Here is a 25,231-nt window from a genome sequence, read left to right on the forward strand (position 1 = left end):
TGAAACATGGTTTATGGTAACTTCATTCTCACTTCCAGTAAATGCTCTTATTTTTGCAGAGAGGTGAGTGGAGGTCTAGCTGAAACGCTTTCTACAAGCACATATCGCCAGCAAAGTTTACTGGATGAAAGGTAAATGGACTTGTACTTGTATAGCTTCTTCTGCTCAGATGGCGGCTAAAAACCTATTTTGAGGTCACAGTGACCAGTGAGTCAAAAGTGTCACCAATTCAGTCTCTGACCAACTGTGAAATATGGTCACAATCCTCCCTTCTGTTCCTGAGTTATGCTGAGGGCTGTGTATAGGCAAGAATCTGGTGTACCATACGTATCATGATACAAGATCAATATATTCAATATATTGTGATACTGTAAGCAAGGCAATATATTGGGATTTTGTTTTTAAATCAAATTTTAGGAAAATTACTACAAAGAGCACACCACCATATGCAACACCTATCCAACCTCACAGCCCTCAGTTTACAACACTGCTATCTAGTGGCTGGGGGTTCAAACACAAAAATCAATACAGTGTTTTTGAGAATCGATACAATATCACAAAATAAAATATCACAATATGAATTTTTAAATATTTTCTTACACCCCTAGTTAGGGTGTTGAATAATGGCTTAAAAGGTGTTTACAAGACATTATGATGTCACAGTTAAGGTGACTTTTGGTATCAATTCTTGGCTTATGGCCAATAATGCGTTTTGTGAGGTGACAGTGACCTTTTATCCTTGACCACCATAATCTAATCTATCTTCATTCTTGAGTCCAAGTGGACATTTGTAAAATTCCCTCAAGGTGTTCCTGGAGGAACCGAAAACATAATGGCTCCAGAAATGGCCATTGCCGGGGTGGAGGCATGAAAGGAGGAAAAAGGGCAAGTCAGTCCATGTAGGAACTATATGTGGAGTCATAGTTATGGCAAATAGGTGGTGGAAACAGAGAAAATAGCTTTAAAAAAAAGCACAGTATCACTCTAATAACCAGGAGTTGCACTGAGAAACACACACACACACACACACACACACACACACACACACACACACACACACACACACACACACACACACACACACACACACACACACACACACACACACACACACACACACACACACACACACACACAGCCTGTAAACAGCTAGCTGTATCACCTCATGCCCCTCTGAACTCATAGACTGGCTATCACTCACACAGAGACAATGGGCCTAAGCCAGTGATTCTGCTGGGAGCCAGTGGACTGAAGACAGAGAGATAGGGCTGTACAGGCTGCAATGACTAATACCTGAGCACAATGCTGAGTGAAGAGAGAGATCCACAAGCTGGTAGCTGACTGTGGCCATATAATATGCATTATGAGTCTCTTAGAAAAGGCAATAAAATACAAAAGGAAGTACTGCAGTTGAGATCTGTGAATATCACCTAAAGACCATTAAACTCAAAACCATGGAGGCTGCTGAGGGAATTGTTTTTTGTGCTGCTTGTTTGTGAACGCGGAGAGTGTGACGGAGGAGATGGGAGATGACACTTTGAATGCAAAGCCTTATTTTTATTCCCCCCCCCAAAATCAGGCTGGCTCTACTCATTATCAGAGTTGGTTAAAACGGTCTGCCACAATAGCTACCTGCAGCCTGCAGCAGACACAGATACTGATGTGCAATCACACAGCTAACACAACCTTTTCACACAGATGCACACGTGTGATCACATATCTACCAATGTGAAGGTGAGATATTCAAGGGAAAGGCATTGCATAATAATTCTGTGGAAATAGGAGGGAGTCTCATATTTGACATGTGGATTTCCCACGGTGCAAACTGTTAGCTAGTTGTCAGTCCACTTCCACCGTCTACCACACAGCAGGCTGCAGCCAGGGTTTCATTAACAACACTCGGACTCATTAGTTGTCTTACATTGTATGAATGAAAGTTTTTAATATTCAGTGAGTTTGGCAAATTTGTCACTGATCAACACCTTGATATAATAGGATGATCCTGAGTAAACTTTACTCGATCCGATCCCATAAGGAGGCTACGCTAATCTCACTCTAGCACTGCAAGTGGCTAACCCCTTTTGCTTTTTTTTTACTGTATGGTCATCAATCAATCAATCAATCAATCAATCAATCAATCAATGTCCAGGTGTTTCCATGACTGAAAAACTAGTCTCTAAATTTCCATGTTTTCCAGAACCCTGTCAATGTGACCAACCATACACACTACTGGAACTGAATTGTTTCTGGCTCTTCAGCAGAGAACAGGGTTACCGAAGAATAACAGACATTGAAACAGCCCATGTCGAAAGCTGACAGACTACCACAAAATAAAATAAAAAAGTCAAGCGGAAGAAGGCAGCAAGCTGAAATGAACCTGATGAAGATATTCTGGCAGGGACATTTTAAGATGCTAAACTCGCTGTCAGATAAGGCTGCTCAATTAATCGAAATTTGATCATGATTTTGGGGCCAAACGATCTTAAAACTAATAAAATCGGAGGGTAACGATTTTTTTTTCATTTTCTGTTGTGCAACGTTGTATAGAAAAAAGCTGAGCCCCTGAATTGGGACACAGCCACAGTCTGCGTATTTCGTGCATGCGTGTTTCCCTCCCTCACAGCATGCACTGCACATTATACGCTCGGTATACCTGCCGTTCCCGACCTGTCACGGGAGCGCCGTAACTATTTATACTTGCGCTGGTGCTAGTTGCAGTCTTCTCCTGTCACGTTGTTTTCGTTTGAACAGGTAACGCGGAGACTTACAAATGTTTATGGGGAAAGGAAAGTGTAACTGAGGACTGCCTTGCAAAGTGTTTTTGACAAATGTCCAATAAATGCAGCATGTTGCTGAAGTTTAAAAAAATAATCTTTTGAATAATCGTGATTTAAATTTTGACCCAAATAATCGTGTTTATGATTTTTTCCATAATCGAGCAGTGCTACTGTCAGACCATTACTACACATGCTAACAGGCACCACCTACAGGAAAGGAAAGCAGCAGCAGCAGTTTAGACCTGCAGATGTAGACACAATGACCTACGAGCAAAGAAAGTAAAAGATGCTGCAGTTTTCACATTTGTATCACAGCAGACGAAGAGCCTTTTTCCTTTTATGTTTACAGCTGCTGTTTTCTTTTCGTGCTTTAAATTGGTGTCAGAACTGTTTTCCAGGAAGTCCTAAGTACATTAACAATACGACATGTTAACTTTTAAGATTCTACCATCGATTAGTCCAACATAATAATTTGAATAGTAAAATAAAAATGGAAGATGATGTTGCACTAACCTCTGGTAGATAGTATTGGTCTAATAAAGATATAACACCCAAGTTTTTTGCTATATTTGACCATCAGACAATGGAGTCCACAGTAACAGTGGCTGTTATCAGATTGAGGCAACAGTCTTTTTTTTCAATTCACTATCATTTAAAGAGAGTTTTAGAGAGGTGTACATTCAACTTTAACATCATGTTGGAGGGTGTAGTTTGTGGTGTCTGTTGTTTAACTTAACTTATATACCTAATATACTGGTAACTGAGTGTATACAGTATGTGGTAATAGGACCCATTCTCAGCAGCTATTAAGTTTGTTTCCTGTAGATGGTGGACATCAGCAGGTCTACATGTATGTGTCTGCAGTTCACTGCAACTACATACTATACAACTCCTTGCATGCACAATCCCTTTGCAGCTTCAGCTAAGTACAGTTGCAGTACTGCAAAGAAATGAACTGTGAGTCAGAAATACCTTGACATCTCGGTGGATGACATTGTTGTCATGGCAATAGCGTAGCGCCTCGAGGATCTGCCTCATGTAGTGGCTAAGGAAAAGACAGTGTACAGTTATTGTTATAACACCATGAAGGGTTTCTTTACATGTAAGTAATGGTTGCAGAATATTAGCACAGTGTGTCTTAAAGGAACAGTTGACACCAAAATGAAAACACACATTTTCCCTCTTACCTGTAGTGCCATTTCTCCATCTAGACTGTTTTGGTTGACGTTCATAGTGCCAAAAAGTTACATTTGAAAAACTCTTTCCAGAAATCATGACCCTGTTACTTAAGATAATCCACAGATCTTGTTGTGAGCTATTCATGCAGGCTGTAAACATTGCTGACATCTTCCTCAGCTAAAAAAGACATTGCTGTTGAGTTTTTCAAATGTTTTTGGGGCACTTTGAGCACCACAAGCCGAGTGCCATCTGGTTCCATTATACTGAAGAGAAGGCAGACATCTCTATGAAACTCAGCTCACACCAAAACTGTTGTGAAGTATAAATAACATTACAGGCAAGAGGAAACCTATTGGTTGAACTGCCCCTTTAAGGAAAAATGCATTAAAGCTCACCTGGCCACTGCTTCGCTGTAGACAAAGCCAGCATCTGCCCTCTTCACAATCTCAAAACAGAGGTCTGCCCCATCCATACTAATAAGGACAGAGATTGAAGGAGGGGGAGAGAGAGAGAGAGAGAGAGAGAGAGAGAGAGAGAGAGAGAGAGAGAGAGAGAAAAAGAGGATCAGTTTGGCATAAAGGTCAGGGCAGGAATCTGGGTATAAAAGGTCACACTTATTAAAACCTCAACACTGTGCTTCTCTGTGATTGGCTGTGAAGGTATGATGGGAGATACGGGCCAGGGGAGGAGAGGCTGTAATCATGTCTCATCTCTGTAAGGTTGACTTGAAGCTGGTGATGCTGACATAACTCCAGTCGAAGCCTCCACTGGGTCGGGGATTGAGGGTTAAAGACAACTTAAGCATGTTAAGTGAATTTGTTGTTTTTGTGTGTCTTCTGTTTTCATTACAGAGCATGTGAATGCAGGTCCCACTGTCCATCAATATAATGCACTGTAACTCCGAGGTAACTATGGTTACCCAGCGATGTCCAGTAGTCTCCAGTGAGAACAACATACTTTTCATACAACTCGTGCATTCCTTTTGTGATGGTGCGTCTTGAGGGAGGCTCATACGTACCGTCATTCGTTGCGATTCTATCTTCCACAATACTAATCTGTCTGCAGTTTGAAGCTATTATATTATAATATAATATATTATACCTGTCTTCCACAATACTAATCTGTCTGCAGTTTGAAGCTATCCACTTCGCTGTGGCATTTGTTAGCTTGTCTTGCTTTTGTTTATCTATACTTCTACCACTGCATCCAACGTAGTCTGCCGAAGCCTCCCTCCACTCCCCTACTGTGACCCATGGTTTGTCTGGATCTGTATTCAGAGCCAGTGAGCAACAGACTTTCCAAATAATAATAATAGTAAAAAAAAAAACTGCGTTAATGCGAGATAAAAATAATTGCCGGCGTTAATTAATTAATGCGTTGACGCGATAATAACGCACTAACTTGCCAAGCCCCAATGGAATAACATTAATTTATCGTATTAACAACAACAAATGATTTTTGTGGCAAATAGTCAATTTTAATTGCTATTTTACCATTTAATAACTAACAACCCATTTTGTAGAGCCTGTTTTTAGAAAATGCCCCTATTAGACTTTTTTGTTCTATCAAGTTATATAATTCTGCTTAGTAAGACCTCTTAACCTTTAATTAAGTCGCCCAAATATGATTTTGAAAATTTCACTAAACAGAGTGCTTATGTCTGGAGGGACTTTTTTGATGCTAACTGGTAAACTGAAAAGGGCCTACCACTGAAAGAGACAGTGACAGCTACTGGATTTTTTTAGCATAACAGACTTAACTGAGTGGTAGACAGTATAGGCTTAATGGATCACAATGTTACATTACCCAATCAAATCAGCTAATTAAGGGTTCAAGCCCTGAAGGGGAAACCCTATTGTTTTTGTGTCTTTCTATTATCATCATCAGTATTATCATTATCATTATTATTTGTGTGCTACAAAAGCTGAAATTGCTGTGAGCTAGAGTGAGATACAAACATGAAACCTGGCCCAATCACTGGAAATAATGGGCATGTCCTTCCCAAGGAATATGACCACAAATAGCCAGATGGTGTAATTAAGGCCCAAAATTTAAATTTTAAGTCTGATTGACCATTGACCACCATGGTCTCCTCCTTAACCGTAGGTTCAGCACTGAAAGCTGACCAAGATATTGACCAGTAAAGTTCAAAGGGGGTGTGGCTGAGCACATTAACAGACCTGTTGATCATCACAAACCTTACAAGGTATCTGAAAAAATCCCTTTAAGTTTCATTCAACCATTCTACCACCAGGGGAAATTGTTACAAAATGATTGGAAAAACAAAATGTTAAACTATGTTTGCAAAATTATTTTGAAATTTCTATTATGAGATATTATAAGACATTTTTGAGGCTTTTAATGCCTTTATTTTGATAGGACAGGTGAAGATAGACAGGAAAAGGAGGAGAGAGAGGGGATGACATGCAGCAAAAAAAGGTTGGAATTGAACCTGGGCTGCTGCGGTAAGGCCTACATGGGGGAACGTGCTGTACCAGGTAAGCTACCATGCACCCCACTATTTTGAAATTTCTAATGGTCTGTGTTGGCTTGAACCCTGGAACGCCTGAGGCTATATTCTTTAATAAACGTATTATTAATGTATGTGTCAATGTTTTAAAACTTTAGCCAAACACAGAAGGAAGTGTTTCAGAGATTGAGAATATCTGTACACAGTGCTGCAGCTGCACAGTATTAACTGAGTCTTCAGGAGGAGAAGCTGTTGCTGGAATGGTGATGTTTAATGCTTCTGCATTTATAAAATCCCTCCTGAGTAATTTACAATAAAGATAAGGCTCTAACAATGACAGCTTCTCAGCCCAGTTGAAACCAGCTTCTAACCAGAGCTGACAGCACAGAAAAGTGTTGCACCTCGCAATCAATAAGCTGCTGGGGACCTACTTTCAAAGCACGGCCATTAGGGCCTCTTGCACACTGCCTCCATCCTATATAGCTGGTTGTTTACTGTCACACACACATGGTGGACTGAATCCAATCCTCAGATACACATGCACTTAATTATGACCCATTCATTTAGCCACAGCCGACTCTCATAATTGCTCTGCTCTTATTCTTCCCCCAATTACTGAAACATACTCTTTATTGTCACTAAGCCTCTGCACCAATTAAACAGGGCTGTAATGTAGGACTTGACTGCAGGACGTCCGTATTTTCTCTGCTCCTATCACCTCACGAAGCTCACATCTGAACCTGCTTGACTAGCCAGGAGGGAGACACATTAAGCTGTCCACGTTTATCTACCATGTTTACTCAGTTATCTGCTCTGCACCGCTCGAAGAACATCTTAAATCTACCTGTACTCCCATTTGTGCGCAAAACAGAAGCCTGTGAAAATTTAAAAATGGAGCTCACTTGCATTTCCTTGAAAGTTTTTTCCCCTGCGCCAAGCTGTGTGATAGAACTACGCATGAAAAGCCGAGCGCTTGCCTGTTCAGCGATAACGGAATTAAATGATAAAGGAATTAGTTCTGGAAGAGGAGGAAAGATGAAGATACGGAGCAGGCGGGGAGGAGCTCGGGGAAGGCGCGGCTTTGCGAAAAAGCTGGAGGTAGCAGCAAGTGTGAAATCTTAATCTCATCTCTCTCCTTTATATATATATATATATATATATATATATATATATATATATATATATAGTCCAGCACTCACCCTTCCTTTTCTCTTACCCCACCCCCACCCTCAGCTAACAAGCTTTCTCATATCAGTGCTGATTATATAAAACCACCGCAGGCTTTCTCTCTGTCCTGCTATTGCTGCAACCGCCCTCCTAACACTGCCATCCTTCCTTACTATCACCCTGCTCTACGTCCTTATTTCCCAGTGCCACCTCGTCTTCACACTCCCACTGTGACACATCTCCTCCAGGTACAATTTCTAACTTTCACCCTTGTGTGTGTTTCTGATGTAACTTGTATGTTTAGTGGAATCCTCACTGGGAGGAGACTTACAACTCGAACACCATGTAGAGCATCCCATCTGAGCTGTACGTCTCCAGCAGCTCCACAATGTGGGGGTGCTTCAGCATGTGGCAGATGCTGGCCTCCCTCTTCAGATCTGAAAGCAAGAGCATATATGACAGCAAGACAGGCATACAATTCAAAATGTATTCTACAGCTGAGGACAGAGTGGATCACTGAAACTGTGAAAGATGATGAATGATGTGCATCAAATGTTTTTTTACACACATCTTCTCTAATTTTTCTCTGAATGCACTGTGGTCCTTGTCACTGTTCCCTACTGTTGTCATGTGCTGTAAAGGAGGGCAATAACCACAACATTTGCTTCAGAACCGATACCATGCTATAAGAGGACTAGAATCACAGATATCAATACTGGCACTGTTAAAGCTGCAGTAGGTAACTTTTATAAAAATATAAATATATTCACTGAAACTTTCACTATATCCTGACAGTAGAACATGAGACAGATAATCTGTGACAAAAATCAGCTTTTCAGCAGCCAAAGGAAGCAGTTGATGTACTATTACATGGGGGAAAGCATTGTGTTATGATTTATTTGTTTTACATTTTAAGCACCACCCGTGGTTTAACAATACTCAAGCATTTGTTTTATGTTAATAACTCAATCACATGCGTGACACTGTTATTTATTGTGTGGATGCTGACAAGGTTGCCAGGCTTCAAGCTACAACACCACAGTGGTTCGGACCAATCAGTGTCCTATGAGGAACAACTGGCAGCCACAGGCGTGGTTTAATACTAAATGTGTGTGAGAAGTGAGCTGCTAAAGAGGTTAGCCTGGCATCAGTTCCATCAGAACTGGAGAGTATTTCTTAATTGAAAGAAGAGCAAAGAACGACACTGAAAGCTTTGACAAGGGCCACATTGTGATGGCTAGATGACTGGATCAGAGCATCTCCAAACCTGCAGCTCTTGTTTATTTGCCAAGTGCAACACATTCCAACTCCAGTGGTCAATGGACTGTACTTGTGTAGCGCCTTTCTAGTCTTCTGACCACTCAAAAAGCTTTACACAACATGCCACCTTCACCCATTCCCACACATTCATTCAGTGATGGCCATCACAAACAGAAACATTCATACATATTTACACACTGATGGCACAGCAACACTCATTGAAAGAGCACAGCATTAGGTTTATTATAATATCAGTCGCATAAAATTAATTAATTATGTCTTAAAAAGACAATAATATTGTTTATTGAAATTATTTCTGGGATAATATATTGTCCAACAAAAGCAGCTATTAAGGCAGCTGTACCAACAAGAACACAGCTAATTATTAGTATTTTAATACCCTTAGCCCTTCCCCTCCCCATAATGTCTTAAAACTGGCAAGCACCTTCTGTATTTTGCAGATGTTCTCTCTGACATCACAGACAATGTGCTACATGTTGAAAAAAACAACAACACTTAACCCACTCCCATGTTTTTTACACACTAATCTCAGTTAGTTGAACCCTGAAGCTGTCCCAGCCCCACACCTCGACATTTCAGACCATCCTGCCTCCCTTGGCGTTCTGTAGCTTAGCTCTTATTTACTTAGCCTACAGTAAATGGAAAATGCATAGCGAGGCATAAAGATCTCTCTCCTGACTCATCTGTATGACTGTCTGATACGCACATTGACAACAAGTCTCTGCTCTCCTTTGGTTCAAGTGATGTTTGTTTGCATCCATTCCATTATACTAGATCCCAGCTATAAGCATCTAGCACTTTAATTGGTTCCTAAAGAAGAAGAGGGTTAATGGAGGGGGTTACTGGAGCTGAAAATAACTGTTTAAAATCGCTAGGGAGAGATGACAAACAGACCAAAAAACACCAGGAGAACACACACAGCACCATAGAAAGTGCACATAATACAAGGGAACTGTACATTTAATTTAGCCTTTAAAGGATAAGAACAGAGGAAATCATTGGATGGAACAGAGTGCTGACATGATTGATGTGCAGAGGGGCAAGAAAAAAACCTCTTGGACAAATCAATACTCTGTCACTGTCTCTCTGATGCAAATTGAAAATGGTTCTGTCATGTAAAAGGTAGGTGGGTTCGTTTGCACTCGAGGATGTGGTGCATTTACTAAACTGCAGCATGCCAGTGGATTACACAGCCTTTATATCAAACATTTACCAACATAGTGGATATTGGGAAGTTCCAACAAAGTGCGGCACTGCAGGGAAACTGTGACAGTACAAACTGCATCACATACACATTTTTTCTTCAACCATTCTAGTCTTCCTTTTCACATTCATTCTTTTCCTTCATCATCACCATTTCCACCACTGAGGACCACCAGCTATTTCTCACACTTCTCACAGTTTAAATCCAAGTCTCCCTCTCTCTCTAGAAGATGACTGTATTTATTCTTAACAGCCAATTGAATTAATGGAAACCATTTTTGCAAATGTATCACAATTACAGGGATGCTCATGGCATTTCTCTGGAAATGTGTCCCAGTCTACGTCACTTGTAACGCGACACTGTAGTTGGATGTGTTTCTGCAGGGTTCATAGAGTTTATTTAAGACTTTTAAAGACAGTTTTCAAACCACATAGCAGTGGTTTTCAAACTGGGGTTTGGGGACGAACAGGGGTCCAGTTTTAATTTCCCATATGATATGAATTTTCCATTGACCGCCATACCAGCGCATAGCTAAAACAGCAGCTGTAACTCATTTGTTTCTTGTGCAACAGAACCTTTGAGAAATCCTTACATATTTAAGTCAGTTTATAGTGTTTGTACTATTTTAAAACATTTGGTTTTGAAAATGTTAAATCTTTTACGTTGCAGTTTGCACAATAAATATTGTTTACGTTCTGATTCCTTCATATATTGTATAATTTTGTGGGGCGAAGAAAACCCTATACAAAAGAAGCTTTCAGTATTTTTATATTCTATGTACTCCTGACACTAGAATAAGCCACTATAAACCTATATAAAAGGCCCGGTCATGCAAACTATGTAAATAAATAAATCATGAAACCGCCAGAATCCTAAAAAATATTGTGATATTTGGTCAAATCCCCCAGCACTAGTTGGAACAACAAGAGAAGCAACAGTGTTGATTGTAATGTATAGTGATCCCAGTTTGATCATTGATTGACTATGAAGACTTTATAATCTTCAAACCTATAATATATATATATATATATATATATATATATATATATATATATTTTTTATATATATCTATAGAATAGAAACAATATTCAGAGGGGATTCCTTCAGACAAAATCCTTTTAAATTGGGGGTTCTAAAGCAGCAGTGTGTAGGATTTAGTGGCACCTAGCTGTGAGATTGACTCAACCAAGCACAAAAAAGAAACTATGGTGGCTGTGAAAGTCAAGAGAAATGCAAAAGGCCGTATGTAGAGCCAGTGTTTGTCCATTCTGGGTTACTGCACAATAATTCTTACATACCTATGAATATTATATTCTGCCAATAGATCGTCCTCAATGTTACACAGGACCTTTAAGACATGCTTGAGTAAATTAAATGCTTTTTAATACCTGTGGATACCTTCAGAAAATTACATTGATATTGCGCAATCTAAAAAGGCACCACTACTTAATATGCCTACCTCATCAACACAGCAACAGATGGAGAACACTTCATGTTGCCTGAACACAAATCTGACAAGTTTTACATGCAAATAAGAGTCCAGACAGTCAATCTTAAAGAATAGATTTGATAAACAACAGGGATTTGGCTCCAGAATGAACATCTGAACATAGCACATCCCATATATCTCGCTGCTGTCCTCTTATTCAATCTCTCAATCCTTTGATCCATTCATTCAGATTTTCCCTAGCAGGTCCTCACTCTTCCTTCCACCAGCTGTTGTTCTGAGATCTTGAAGTTTGATTCGGCCAGAGAAATATACATCATATACATAACCTTTTGTGCTTGAGCACAACCTCAATCTCATTTGCAGAAAATGCATCACCAAGCACACTTAACTCCATTAACTTATCCGTCTCTACTACTGAAATAGCCCGGCTCTGCCAAAACACACATGCTCAATAGACTCTGTATGGAAGCTAAATATTCCACATTCCCAATGAGGTATTCCCCCGGCTGCTGGTGCTGGAGGTGATTTATGGACAGGAACACTAAATGGGAAAGAGATGGGACTGAGTAGATGCTTCTGCAATAGCAGTAATAAATGGGGTAGCAAGCAATCCTTATTTAACACACACACACACACACACACACACACACACACACACACACACACACACACACACACACACACACACACACACACACACACACACACACACACACACACACACACACACAATCAAGTGAACTATTATGAAAAGTTACTGTATTGTTCTCCTATGTATGCAGTGACATTTAATTAAGCTGAGTTTAAGGCGTGAGCCACTTGTGCTGCTGCGAACCTCTGCGCTAACATTAAGCTAATCCTCAGAGGACAAGCACAAGGCGCGGGCTAGCTCCAACTTGATGCTAATGCTGCTAAAGCCGGATAAGTGGCTACCTTAAGGGCATTACAGCCTGCAACATTTAATGTCATCTGGTGAGCCTGCTACTTACGTCCGTCACCATGACTGCTGCTAGAGATTACCAGAGATCCTTCATCAAATGAGAAGAGAATCACAACACCAGTTTTCCTGAGCTTAGAGAAACTGCTGCGGGGAAGCCACTTTCATTGCTTTTAAGTGAGTGTGTGTGTGTGTGTGTGTGTGTGTGTGTGTGTTGATCCCAAAGTGTAAGCAACAGAAAATTAATGACTAAACAAACAACAGAGAAAGGTAGAGGAGGAAGAGACAGATAAGACTGCAGAATGGGCTGTGCAACACTGTATATAACTAGAGGGGTCAGTGTGGAAATATCTGAATGAATAACAGGAAAAAAAAAACGAATTTTGTTACCAAACTGACATGAGCTGTAGCCACTGTCATACATGTCTATGCAATCATAAATTTCCAAAAAAAAAAAAGAGTGCACAGATTATTTTGGATCATATGCTCACTGTTTTGGGGTTATGTTTATGGCAACAACAATATACAGTAAATCAACAGCTGGGCAAGCAAGGACTATCAGTATCCATGGTGACGGCAGATTCCAGCACACAGCGGGAAGTGTATCTCAGTTTATTTATTCCACTGTGCTTTACAGGCAGTACTCTCCACAGCTGTGAGTACCTTCATGCAGCGCAACAGGAGCATAAGGGGAAAACTAGGAGAGAAATCAGTGAGAAAGATAACACTGAAAGGGAAAACAAATTGTGAGAGAGGGATGAAAATAGAGGGAGATGTAGAGATAGAGAGGGGGGATGTGATGCTCACATTGGATCTCTGCAGTTATCCCTGTTCTTCCTGCTGGGAATCAAACCTTGCAGTGGAAGGAGGCCTCGCTACCACAGCTGCACCACACAGAGCTCTAGGGGTGTGTGTGTGTGTGTGTGTGTGTGTGTGTGTGTGTGTGTGTGTGTGTGGTGTGTGTGTGTGTGTGTGTGTGTGTGTGTATATGTGTGTGTGCGTGCGTATATGTGTGCGTGTGCTACTGTATGTGTGAGACCTGACAGTGGTTTTACAGACAGTTAGGACAGGATGTCACAATAGAAACAGCAAACAGTGCTGTAGCTTTTATGACTCTGGAGGAAGACAGGAAAGAAAGGTGAGAAGATACAACCAATACACGGGGGAGAAAGGAGAAATGAATAGCAGAGGGATAGAAAGACAGATAAATACAGAGAAGAAAGGGAAAGGGTGAAGGAATCAGGGAGGTGGGAGAATGGACGAGGCGAGTAGGCGATGGCACATGATGAATTTGGCTCATTGTCTGGCTAGCTTTTCTCTCTCATCCCCTCAGAGGGCTGACCTATTCGTCAAACAGACCTCCGAACAGGCTGAAGAGAAGCAAGCTGGTGTGTGTGTGTGTGTGTGTGTGTGTGTGTGTGTGTGTGTGTGTGTGTGTGTGTGTGTGCGTCTTTGTAACAGGACCCTGCTGGCCAATCCATTGCCAAGACACGCACCATTTGACCCACTTCCCCTGGTCTGAGCTCTGTGCAGGGTGTCTGCGTGCGCGTTACAGCTGCCTGCTCAAGTGAAACCGCTCTGCTTTCTACAGGCAACGAGAACGAGGGAAAATAAAAACAAATTAACAATGAGAACAGCAGGGTGGTGTCTGGAGGGGTGTGTGGTGTGATGGATTCCTGAGTGAACGCACTGTGATTGAATATAAATGACTGGGGAGTGTGCTGACCATGTAGCATGTGTGCACACACACAAACAACTGTACACGTGAACATAAATGCTGGCAATGAAGAGAAATGGTACCAGTTAGACAAGCCACAATGAAAAACTTTCATTTAGGAGTTTGCTGTCATCTGTTGAGCCAGCTTTTCATCACTTCTTTTTAGGGGACCACAAAATACAGTTTCTAAAGAGAAAACATTTAATCAAGATTCGTCCCTTTCTCTCACTCTCGAAGCGTCTGAGTACTGTAGAAAAGGAGCCAAGCCACTAGAAGTGTAAGAAAATATCCATGCAATTGAGTACCTTAATATTATCTTTTGTGATATTGTATTATAAAAAAGTATTTCTTATCTGTTTACTCAATTAATTGATGGAATAATAGATAGAATACTTGATTACACAATTAATCAATAGCTGCAGCCCTAGCAACATGTGATTGGCCCACTGCGGCAGCAACAGCTAGCAGAAGACTAGCATACAGTTTGGAGTCAAACGCAGTGTATTTGATGGAGTGGGCAGTGCTTTTACACATGTAGCACACAGCAGGAGATCGTCTGTGTCAGACTGATTCCCAAATGTTAGAAATTCTCCTCTTGGTTTAGGCGAGGGGTGGCAGTTCAAATCAAGAATTTAGAAGAATTTATTTTATTTTACAAAAACCCCAGTGTTCATTGTACGTACAATTAACATAACTGTGTTTTTCACAGCAAAAAGAAACTTGATCATTAATAGGCTGTATGGATGGAGATTTAACTGTATGGAAAAAATGTACTCAATGCTGAAAAGATCCCTGCATCTGGTAAACCCGTTTTGAAGGGTCACACAGTTTATTCTACCAACAGTCTACCAGCAGTCTGTTCATTTTAAGCAATATCCAGGTGTTTCCTTAACTGGAAAACTAGTCTCTAAATTTCCAGGTTTTCCAGTACATATGGGAACCCTGAACTGAACTATGAGCAATATGCACACTTTTACTGTCTGACTCTGAGATGTTTTTACATCAAAGATGACACAGCTGCACACCATCACCAACACGCCCACCTGCTCGCTGGGAGCTCTCCACACAATGACCTGCTCTACACAGGAACTCACACAGAATATGGACTAAGGATCTGGCAAAATTCTATCTGTTTAATGTCGGGTGTAATTGATTACATTTCTCACATACAGCTCCTCCAAGTAATGTCTAGGTGAGTTCAGACTTGCAGTGCATGTGTGAAAGAGACTTGAGTCTCTCTAGGAAGCCAGAGGGTCACTAAAACAATCCACACTGCTCTCTTACAATCTCCTCACTTTCTCATCGTCTTTCTCTTTTCTTCTTATACACATTCAATGTAAAATGTGCACTTCGGCATCGATCAGGATCTGTCACAACAGCAGATAAAGCCACACTGGAGTCAGGTATTTACAGTGTGAGGACTGTGCGTGTGGTGTTCTGTTGGGGGGCTGATGTCTGCTTTGTATAGGCTTAAGTAAACTGAGGAGAAGCCCGGTCACGCCTGTCATGCTAGATTATGTCCTCTCCATCTACGAGAGAGAATTAGAGGAGGTACAGGAGGCTGCTGTGTAATGTGGCAGGTAAAGCTCCTCTTAGAAACATTAATTATCTTCAACTCAGAGCAGCATGTCTGCATGGTGACACAGCACACCATATAAGGTCCCCCCCCCATATTGAAAATTAGATCAAGAATAAGTAGATACAATAATAAAGCCTTTGCCTGTGGATGCCAGTCACTTTGAGATAAAGATATATAATCACTGAGAACAAAGCATTACCAACAATCAGATACATTAAAAGATACATATGAAGCAACGACCAGTGCGATACAATACGATTCACCCCTAACGCGCTGCAGTGTGATTCAACACGATACGGTGCGAAACAAAAGAATATGATGCTATGCAATTCAATATGGTACTGATAGTTTGATTTTACTTTGTTGCTTCTTTTTTAAGCAGCTTGAGAAACAGTTTCTAAATAATAAAAGGCATTGGGCCTTTACTAATATAATATAAATCAGTTTTTACTGATGCAAAGATGCATTGCGAGTTCTTTCCAAATTTTATCCGATGCACACTTTTTTAATTGAGGCAATCGAATCTTCAACATTTATGCCGGGAAGCCAAATCGTCAATGTTACCATCCCTAGTGCACAGTATTACCATGTACAGAGGACACTTAAAGAAGTCGCTCAACATTTTGGAAAATATGTTTATTTGCTGAAAAAATAAAAAAACGAGTCTCATATGAACTGATACAGAGCTGGATGCAAGAATCGTGAGTTAGCCTAGCTTAGCATAAAACAAGCGGCTGGGGGAAATTAAAGCATTACACTACTGTGCTGGACATCTCGCCAGGCTCCAAGCTATGACTTTTTCTTCAACCACATGAGGAACTACTGGCAGCTACAGCATTAGCTACGAGCGTGTTTTTTTATTTATTTATTTATTTTTGAAAGTAATTTTTTTGCCTTTTTTTGCCGTTACTGGATAGTGACAGCCGAAGATAGACAGGAAAGGTGGGCAGAGAGAAGGGATGACACGCAACAAAGGGCCGCAGGTCGAATTCGAACCCTGGGCCGCTGCAGCAACTCTGGACATGGGTCGCCAGCTCCACCGACTGAGCTAACCGGGCGCCCACGAGCATGGTTTAACACTAGATGTGTGTGACAGCGTGTGCGTGACAGGCTTTTCTTCTTCAATAAGAGTTGGACCACGCTATAAAAATCATTGATCAGATACCTGCCCTTTTCCAAACTGTTTACAATGACAATTTCCCAGATGGTTCTGTGCAACAAACCATGTGGCGCAGTCAGATTAAATGTTTGTAATCTGATCTGTCTAATGAATAAAACACCTCTGCCTGCAGTATGAAACCTGGACTCTTTCTTTTCTATTGTTGCACATGTCCTGTAGGTATATTCTTTACTTTCTAAAAATACCTGCTCTGTGTATGGACCTGTCTTGCAGCAGACTGGCTACTTTCTCTGAACAAAGTCCTGCATTGCTCTAAATCTCTCCTCTCAATTAATCTAATAGTTTCTGTTTTACCACCCCTCACCCCACCATTCAAGTATCTTTCATTCAATCTCTCCACTCCCCCTCCACTGCTCCTTCAGCCAGTGGGAGATCTCTGATAAGACCTTTGACTGATTTGTCTAGACAATATTCAGCAGCCTTTCTCTGGATTAGTGACATACCAATGGCTGTGTAATTAAACGACACAAAAATATCAGATTGAGTAAATTAGTAGTGCTTGTTTTTGTTTTTTTACCAATTGTACATGTATTTAGTTTGTCTCTTAAATTACTTTAATAATAAAAGTCCTAAAGCTGCAGTAGGTCATTTTTATACAGATATTTGTTTTGTCATATTTGTTCAAACGTTCCCTATATCTTGACAGTAGTACATGAGACAGATAATCTGAAAACCAATCAGAGCAAATGTAGTTGATGGTTGAGTCTCATTCCAGGGTGTCAAATACAGGTGCTTTGGGACCCTGGGAATGAGACTCAACAATCAACTATCTTCAAGCCTCCAACCCAAAGCGTCTTTCTATCAATCTCAGCTCTGATTGGTTCTTTTGGTTGAGGCCCACTGGATTCTTACAAATGCCATTAGGAGCACTAGGAGGAGCTAGAGGAACCTGATTTTTTCATAGATTATCCGTCTCATGTACTACTCTCAGGATATAGTGGAAATGTAAGCAAATATGACAAAGAGTTATTTTTATAAAAGTTACCTACTGTAGCTTTAAAATTTTAAATTTTCTAAAAAGTAGAAACAGTGGAGGGATAGTGTACTTCTTCCCTGAATAATTACTCTCAAGGTGCCCTAGCCATGGTTTAATAATTAACTGCTTCAATGGAACAGCCCAAAGACAACAGCAGAAGACTATGATTGAACTGGGAAACTCCCAAGTGTGGTAGTGAGGAGCTGAGAGAATGAGAAGTAGGTCTGTGTGGAAAAGAGCAAGTGTGTTCAGTGGACCTCTTCACTGCATTAACGTTTACTATGTAACAGAGTGGGAGAGATAAAAGCAGTTATCTTCAATAATAACCAATGATATTCATGGGCAACTAGAAACAGCAGAGTGAGTAAGAGACACAGAGACATAACAGAGAGAGTGTGATATCTACCCTCTGTGCTGAGTCCAGGACTGGAGGTGAACTGGGCCACATCTACGATTTTGACAGCAAACTGCTGCCCCGTCTCTCTGTTGATGCATCTTCTCACCACGCTGAAGGGACCCCTGAACAACACAGGAAAAAGAAAAACATTTAATATGCAGTTGTTGTATTTGTATCTTACCAACCAGTATGTTAAACCCGAAATAACAATCAAGCTGTAACACAACTCCAGGCATGGGATGATATGAAAATGTCATGTGACGATTATACTGGCCAAAATAATCACGATTCAAGATATATTTGCGATAATCATCCAAAACATCTTTGTAAACATTACTTTACCTCATGTTTTGTTAAGAAACAAATCACAGACAGGACTGACAGGGTTGGGATTTTGGAAAGACGCAATTGTGACAGTTCAAAAATAAATGAAGAAATCAATATAGGACTGTATGTTAGGACAGCTTTTTCAAGCTAATCATGTGAAGATATTGACGATTATCCCGATAATATAAATTCACCACAATATAATTATGTGTGTTTTTATCGCGATAATATCATATATCGACCCATCCCACAACACATTTATGTTCACCAACTGGTTTCCAACTTTGTCTGCCTGCTGTTTGGTGCTGGACAGAAAACATCCAGTCAGATAGTCAGAGCTTTATTTAAAAGAGTGCTGAGGCTATAAACGACACTGATGAGAATGGTGAGAGTAAGCCAAAACAGTAAAGCTGTGGGCCATAAACCAAAACAGTGAGCTGAAAGATGATAAAAGGCTCAATAGAGCTGAGGGGGACTGAAGAATGGGCCTGATCACAATTATCTGAGCCAATTGCAATCATTTTGCACAATCGTTAGATTCTATAGTCCAGAGGATTGCAAAAAAAGAAAAAAGAAAACAAAATGAATCCGGTGTGTTTCAATCACCTGGACAAAATTTTTTTTTTTTTTTTTTTTTTTTTCCATAAAAAAAAAAAAAAAAAACCCCCCTAATTTTTATTCTTTTTTTCCCCCCCTTTGGGGGTTTTTTTTTTTTTTCCCCCAAAAGGGACCCTATTTCTTTCTTTCTGGAGCAAAACAATTTTTTTATTAATTAATAATTAACCTTTACAGTTCCAGGTTTTGTTTTTTGTTTTTTGGGAAAAATTTATATTATTTTTTTTTTAATAAAAAAATAATTTTTTTTTTTTTTTTTTTTAATTTTAATAAAATTTTTTTTTTTTTTTTTTTAAATTATTTTATTTTTTTTTTATATTTTTTTTATTTTTTTTTTTTTTTTTTTTTAATTTTTTTTTTTTTTTTTTTTTTTTTTTAATAAGGTGAGGTTTTTATTTTTTTTTTTTTTTGGTTTTTTTTTTTTTATTTTTTTTTAATTTTTTTTTTTCTTTTTTTGGTGGTGGGTTAGGGTTAAAAATAACAACTAAATATTTTTTTTTTTGTTTTTTTTTTCCTCCCAATACTTACATAACAAAAATTTTTTTTTTTTTTATGGAATAAACTTATTTTTTTTTTTATTTTTTTAAATTTTTTCTGGGTTTTATAAAGGAAAAAAAACGCTTAAGGTGTTATATTGGTGTCAGTGCAAAGTTTATCCAGCAGAGTGCGCTGTGATTTACAATACTGTGGCAAGCAGCACAAAGTAAGAGAAGCAGCTCTCAGCAATCAACTAGAATTGTTTGTTTTTATCATATTATAGAATATTTAAGTTAAATATTCTATAATAAAGTTATTTGTTCAAGAACCTTTGCAGAGTCATATCGGTGCACAGACCACTTAAAAAATATCTATTTTCATTCCAGCTCAAACATTCTCTAAATTGGCTGCCATATTGGTAATCAGTCAATTCTTCCACCCTAAAATCAGTCTGGCTCTAGTGCCAACCATGAACCACAATGTTCCCAGTTGGATTCCAGCCGGGGACCTTGCGTGTGCTGTGTGCTGTTTCCTGTCATCTCTCTACTGTCCCACATAGACGCACAAAATGCTCAAAAAATACAAAAGTAAACAAAAACACAAAATATAAAGCAGTTAAAAGCAGTTAAGTGGGACTGTTATGAATAATGTGAGCCCAAACTCAAAAAACTGTAATGACTATTTTATGTCAGTTTTTAATTGTTCGTTTGGAATCTTTAAATTGGACAACAGAAATTTCTAGAACAAGGACATCATATGATTATCTCATTGTGATATGATACCGCAGAAAGCCAATGGACCTTTTTCACAGCAGCCGTTTTGACACAAAATAATATTAGTGTCATTGGTAACACCTGTGTTTACCCTACTATTTCATGTCAAAGGGCTGCTGTGAAAAAGGTCTGTAGATACTAATATAGACTATACTTGCCTCTTTCCCTCACTACAACTCGTCCTCTTACTGGATGCATCAAAGTCATGCTCAGATTTTAACCCAAGTGGCAAAAAATAACAGAGTACACAGAGAGTGAGAGTGGGTAATCCTTGTTTTCTGCACATCACTGTGTGTAGCAGCGTATCAGCGTGTGCAGAGAAGCCAGGACTGCACTTTGGTTCTCAATGCTGAGGTTGGAGGAGTTCACAAATTGGATCATTCCTCCTGTGGAGCGAGTGTATCATCCCATTCAGTCAATGGGATAAACAGAGGTCTACCTCTCAAGGGCTGCGGGTTAGAATTAACATACCAGCAGGGTCAGGGTCACAGTGCAATACACACCTAAATAAAGCTCTTGGCTACAACTGCACTCACAACTCAAGGGTAATGGGCTTGATCTGACCTGTACACACTGAGGAATAATGCATGCTCATGTCTGAGAGAGGAAATGTGTGTGTGTGTGTGTGTGTGTGTGTGTGTGTGTGTGTGTGTGTGTGTGTGTGTGTGTGTCTGTTGGGAAGATGAGGTTTAGCAGCGGGAGAGGAGCTGGGGCAGATACAGATAAAAGAAGCAATGGATCTTGTGTAAGTGTGGACACACGAGCTGGCAGCAGCAAGAACATAATCATATCCATCTATTATCTCTACTTGCTTATTCCTGGAACCTGTCCCAGCATGCACTGGGTGAAAGGCAGGGAAAAACCCCGGACAGGTCAGCAGGCACATCCTATAATGTGACAGATGAATGTGTAGGAGAGCACACTTCAGCTCCCTGTTTAGCTGTCAGGAAGTTATTTGTGGACACTGATGATGAGGTTTAATGATGTTGACCATAAGGCCATTAGATATTCAATAAGTATGTGTGTGTCCGTAATCCCTAATACAGGACAGGCATACATTTTTCTATAAACAATTTTTCACAAAATAACCAAGAATGATGAATAATGATATTTGATGAATATTACAGGTAAGATAAGAGACGCCTTTATTGATCACAAGAGGGGAAATTAAGGTGTTACAGCAGTAAAGGGAAAGAAATAAGTACAGATAAATAAATAAAAAATCGGATCCGATATTCAGCATTATCTGTATCATTATTTTCTTTATCCAATTGCTGATAAATTTATTTAAAAATATACTACTTTGGCTCTGATGTAGCTCCTTCCCTCTGTCTGTAGTCATCACTCTGTAGTCTCGCTCAGTGTCCCGCCCACACGTCACAAGTAATAGGATACCATCAACTATAACAGTGTACAGTACACCAGAACAGTGTACTAATTAAAAAAATAAAAATGTATAGATAATATTGCAGCATTTAATTAAATATATGCTTGACATAGTAAAACCGTAGAATGGCACATTTTAGAACACATGCATGCATATTTTATAACTGGAATATAATTATATTTGCATTAATGTGTTCATCATGATAAAAAATAGAGAAAGTTAGTTGATAGTTAAGTCTCATTCCAAGGGTGTCAAATCTGGGCGATATGGGCAAAAAATAATATCTCGTTATTTTTGGGGATTTTGGCGATAACGATAATCAGTCGATATCCTTTAAAATGTGATTGAAATTGTCTGAGTTAGGGCTTGTGTCCACCAAACGCATGTTTGGCGCTGAGAGCACTCAAAAACTAATTTTCTGAGCGGTGTTAAAAGTTGAACAGATTTCAACTTGAAGTGCTCTGAGCGCTGCGCTAAAAAACGTCTCCGCATCTTTTTACCACTGAAGGCGCTTATTGCTCTGAACGCTGAAGTTCATAGGATTTGTATTGAAAATAGGCGCTGCTAACACTAAAAATGTGTTTGGTGGACACAGACCCTTATCAGTCTTTTGAAACCAAACTGTTTCCATGCCAGAGAGGTAGACCCACGCCTCGGCACTAACTCATCTGAAGTACCGGTAGCTTCAGGGACTGGAGGTGCTTGCATTTTCTCTCTACCATCACAACGCACTGCTAAACTGTTGCAAGGAGGATGCTAGCGAGAGGTCATGTGATCACGTCATGTGATCCCGTAGGCCCACTAGTTGTGTGACTGAATCCTGCCATGCTGTAGAGAGCGCTGCTGCACCGTGTATTAAGTGTATGTGAGGAGTTTCCGCGGGCGTTTCAATATTTTTGTCAAAGTAATTTAAATACTCGATAATGGAAATTTGCACATCGTCAAAACAACAATGACGATATTATCGCAAACGATATATATCGCCCACCTCTAGTGTCAAATACAGACGCTTCAAGCCACCAAACCAAAGCATCTTTCTATCTTTCTCGGCTCTGATTGGTTGTTTTCGTTCAGGCCCGGTGCATTCTTACAAATCCCATTAGGAGCACTAGGAGGAGCCAGAGGAACCTGATTGTTTCACACATGATCTGTCTCATGTTCTACTGTCAGGATATAGGGAAAGTTTTTTTTTATAAAAGTTACCAACTGCAGCTTTAAGATAGTAGAATATTGATACCCATCCCTAGACAGGAGCACAAAAGACAGATTACATCTGCTGTCTGTTACCTTGGTTACATTATTTCTAATTTCAGGTCTGATGATCGCATATGTCAAGATGACCCAGATGACATATATTTAAAAACCACGGTCCCAGTTTTACTGAGCCCATTGAGTGGAGTGAATAAAAATTATTATGTCACAATGATTATATTGAGTTTCTGTGGGTTCTCATCTCTTTTATACATATTGCCCATGTCCTATGGGTGAACTAGGAAACACAGCAGGTGGCTGGGTTCACCAGCAGAGCAGCTTCTAGCGGAGAGACACAGCAACCCTCCAACAAACACACAGCAGCAGACACAAACACTACCTGCAGCCTGCTGTGAATTACCCATCCCACAGCAAATTACACTCAGCACAACCTCAGTGGTAATGTGAAAGCACCCATTTCACAGCTAAACAAAATACCACCCGTGGCTGCTGCAGACAGCGCAGCGCTGACTGGCTGAGGTTGGATCACAAACAGGGATGCTCAGGAGTGTTTGTGTGTGTGTGTGTGTGTGTGTGTGTGTGCCTGAGTGGGTGAGGAGTGTGAGGCAGTCTTTGCGCACAAACACAGACTGGTTGAACAGATGGTGATCAAGCTAAAGCTGCTTAGTGTCAGAAGGGTGAGGTAGGACGGCCCCATGCCCAAACAGGCACACACACACACACACACACACACACACACACACACACACACACACACACACACACACACACACACACACACACACACACGGTATAAACATAGCTCAAACAGAGACTAAAATAAACAGTGGGAGCAGTGTAACTGAGTAAACTAACACTTTGACTGGGGGGATTGTATAATGTCTCTAGGCTGTACAGTATGCATGCATGCTCTCTCTAGCTCTCTCACACACACACACAAACACAGGCCACTGGTACTCCATTTTAGTGAGCAGAAACAATCCTTGGTTTCCCTAGTTCACTGTCACATGATAGCCATTCATTTACAGGCTGCTTCTGGGTGGAATTAATGTTAAAGACACACACACACACACACACACACACACACACACACACACACACACACACACACACACACACACACACACACACACACACACACACACACACACACACACACACACACACACACACACACACACACACACACACACACACACACACACACACACACACACACACACACACACAGAGCGAGATGGTAAATTACACATTAACTTGTCAAATCCATCAATCTGTACATCAGTCTATTCATTCTCACCCACTGGTGATGAATTTTGAATTCTAATCCCTGTATTGTGATACTTATCAGAATCAGATTTATTGTCAGGTAGGCTTTTACACATACGAGGAATTTGTCTTGGTGCAATGGTGCTTAAAATATACAATCACACAAAAATTACACAAACGTTGTATCAACAGATTCTTACCAATACACAGCCCAAGGTCTGACTGAGGTGTCAGCTGTTATTGGAGCACAGAGCAAAGTATTTATTTTAAAAATTGGTTCATCATTTGAACATTTTTTAAGAAAAAATGACTTCAGCTTCTCAAATGCGAACATTTTCTGGTTTCTTTAGTCCTCTGACAGTAAACTGGATATCTTTGGGTTGTGGACAAAACAAGATGTTTGAGGCTTTGGGAAACACTGATCAACATCTCTCACCATTTTCTGACACTTTATGGACCAAACTGATTTATTCAGAAAATGATTGAAAGATGAATTAATAATGAAAATAATCCTTAGCTGCAGCCCTAATACAAATACACCCACTTACTAAAGAAACAAATTGTAGAGTAGTTACACTGAATGGTACATATACATATATCTTTGACCTTACTGTACACAGCGACTGTAAAGAAAGTAAAGTGATGAAAATGATAGAATTCTTACAGCTTTCTAAAGCCTTTTGGACTGTGAAGAGCCGGGCTCCATGCGGAAATCTGCCTTTCCAACTGAAAGATAACACCAGCTTGCAAACAATGAATTTGTCCATTTCCAGAAGTCAGCACTTAGAGCCAAATGAAAAGTCTATCTGAAATTAAACTCCAGCAGGAATATGTTTCAACCCAAACTTTGTTGGAGC

The 25,231-nt window shown here is 40.0% G+C and overlaps 1 protein-coding gene across 14 annotated transcripts in view; it reads right to left on the minus strand.

Moving 5' to 3' along the window:
• caska (calcium/calmodulin-dependent serine protein kinase a) overlaps positions 1-25,231 on the minus strand; it is a 164,783-nt gene that overhangs the window by 81,227 nt on the left and 58,325 nt on the right. For all 14 annotated transcript variants that reach the window (XM_051403220.1, XM_051403217.1, XM_051403223.1 and 11 more), the window contains exons 2-5: positions 18,324-18,436; positions 7,925-8,030; positions 4,352-4,429; positions 3,750-3,822 (exon numbers count right to left, since the gene is read on the minus strand). In XM_051403220.1, the coding sequence (XP_051259180.1) occupies positions 3,750-3,822; positions 4,352-4,429; positions 7,925-8,030; positions 18,324-18,436 (370 nt within the window). The remainder of the gene's footprint in view (positions 1-3,749; positions 3,823-4,351; positions 4,430-7,924; positions 8,031-18,323; positions 18,437-25,231) is intronic.

This window comes from Dicentrarchus labrax, unplaced genomic scaffold (genome assembly GCF_905237075.1).
Source record: "Dicentrarchus labrax unplaced genomic scaffold, dlabrax2021, whole genome shotgun sequence".
Classification (NCBI taxonomy): Eukaryota; Metazoa; Chordata; class Actinopteri; family Moronidae; genus Dicentrarchus; species Dicentrarchus labrax.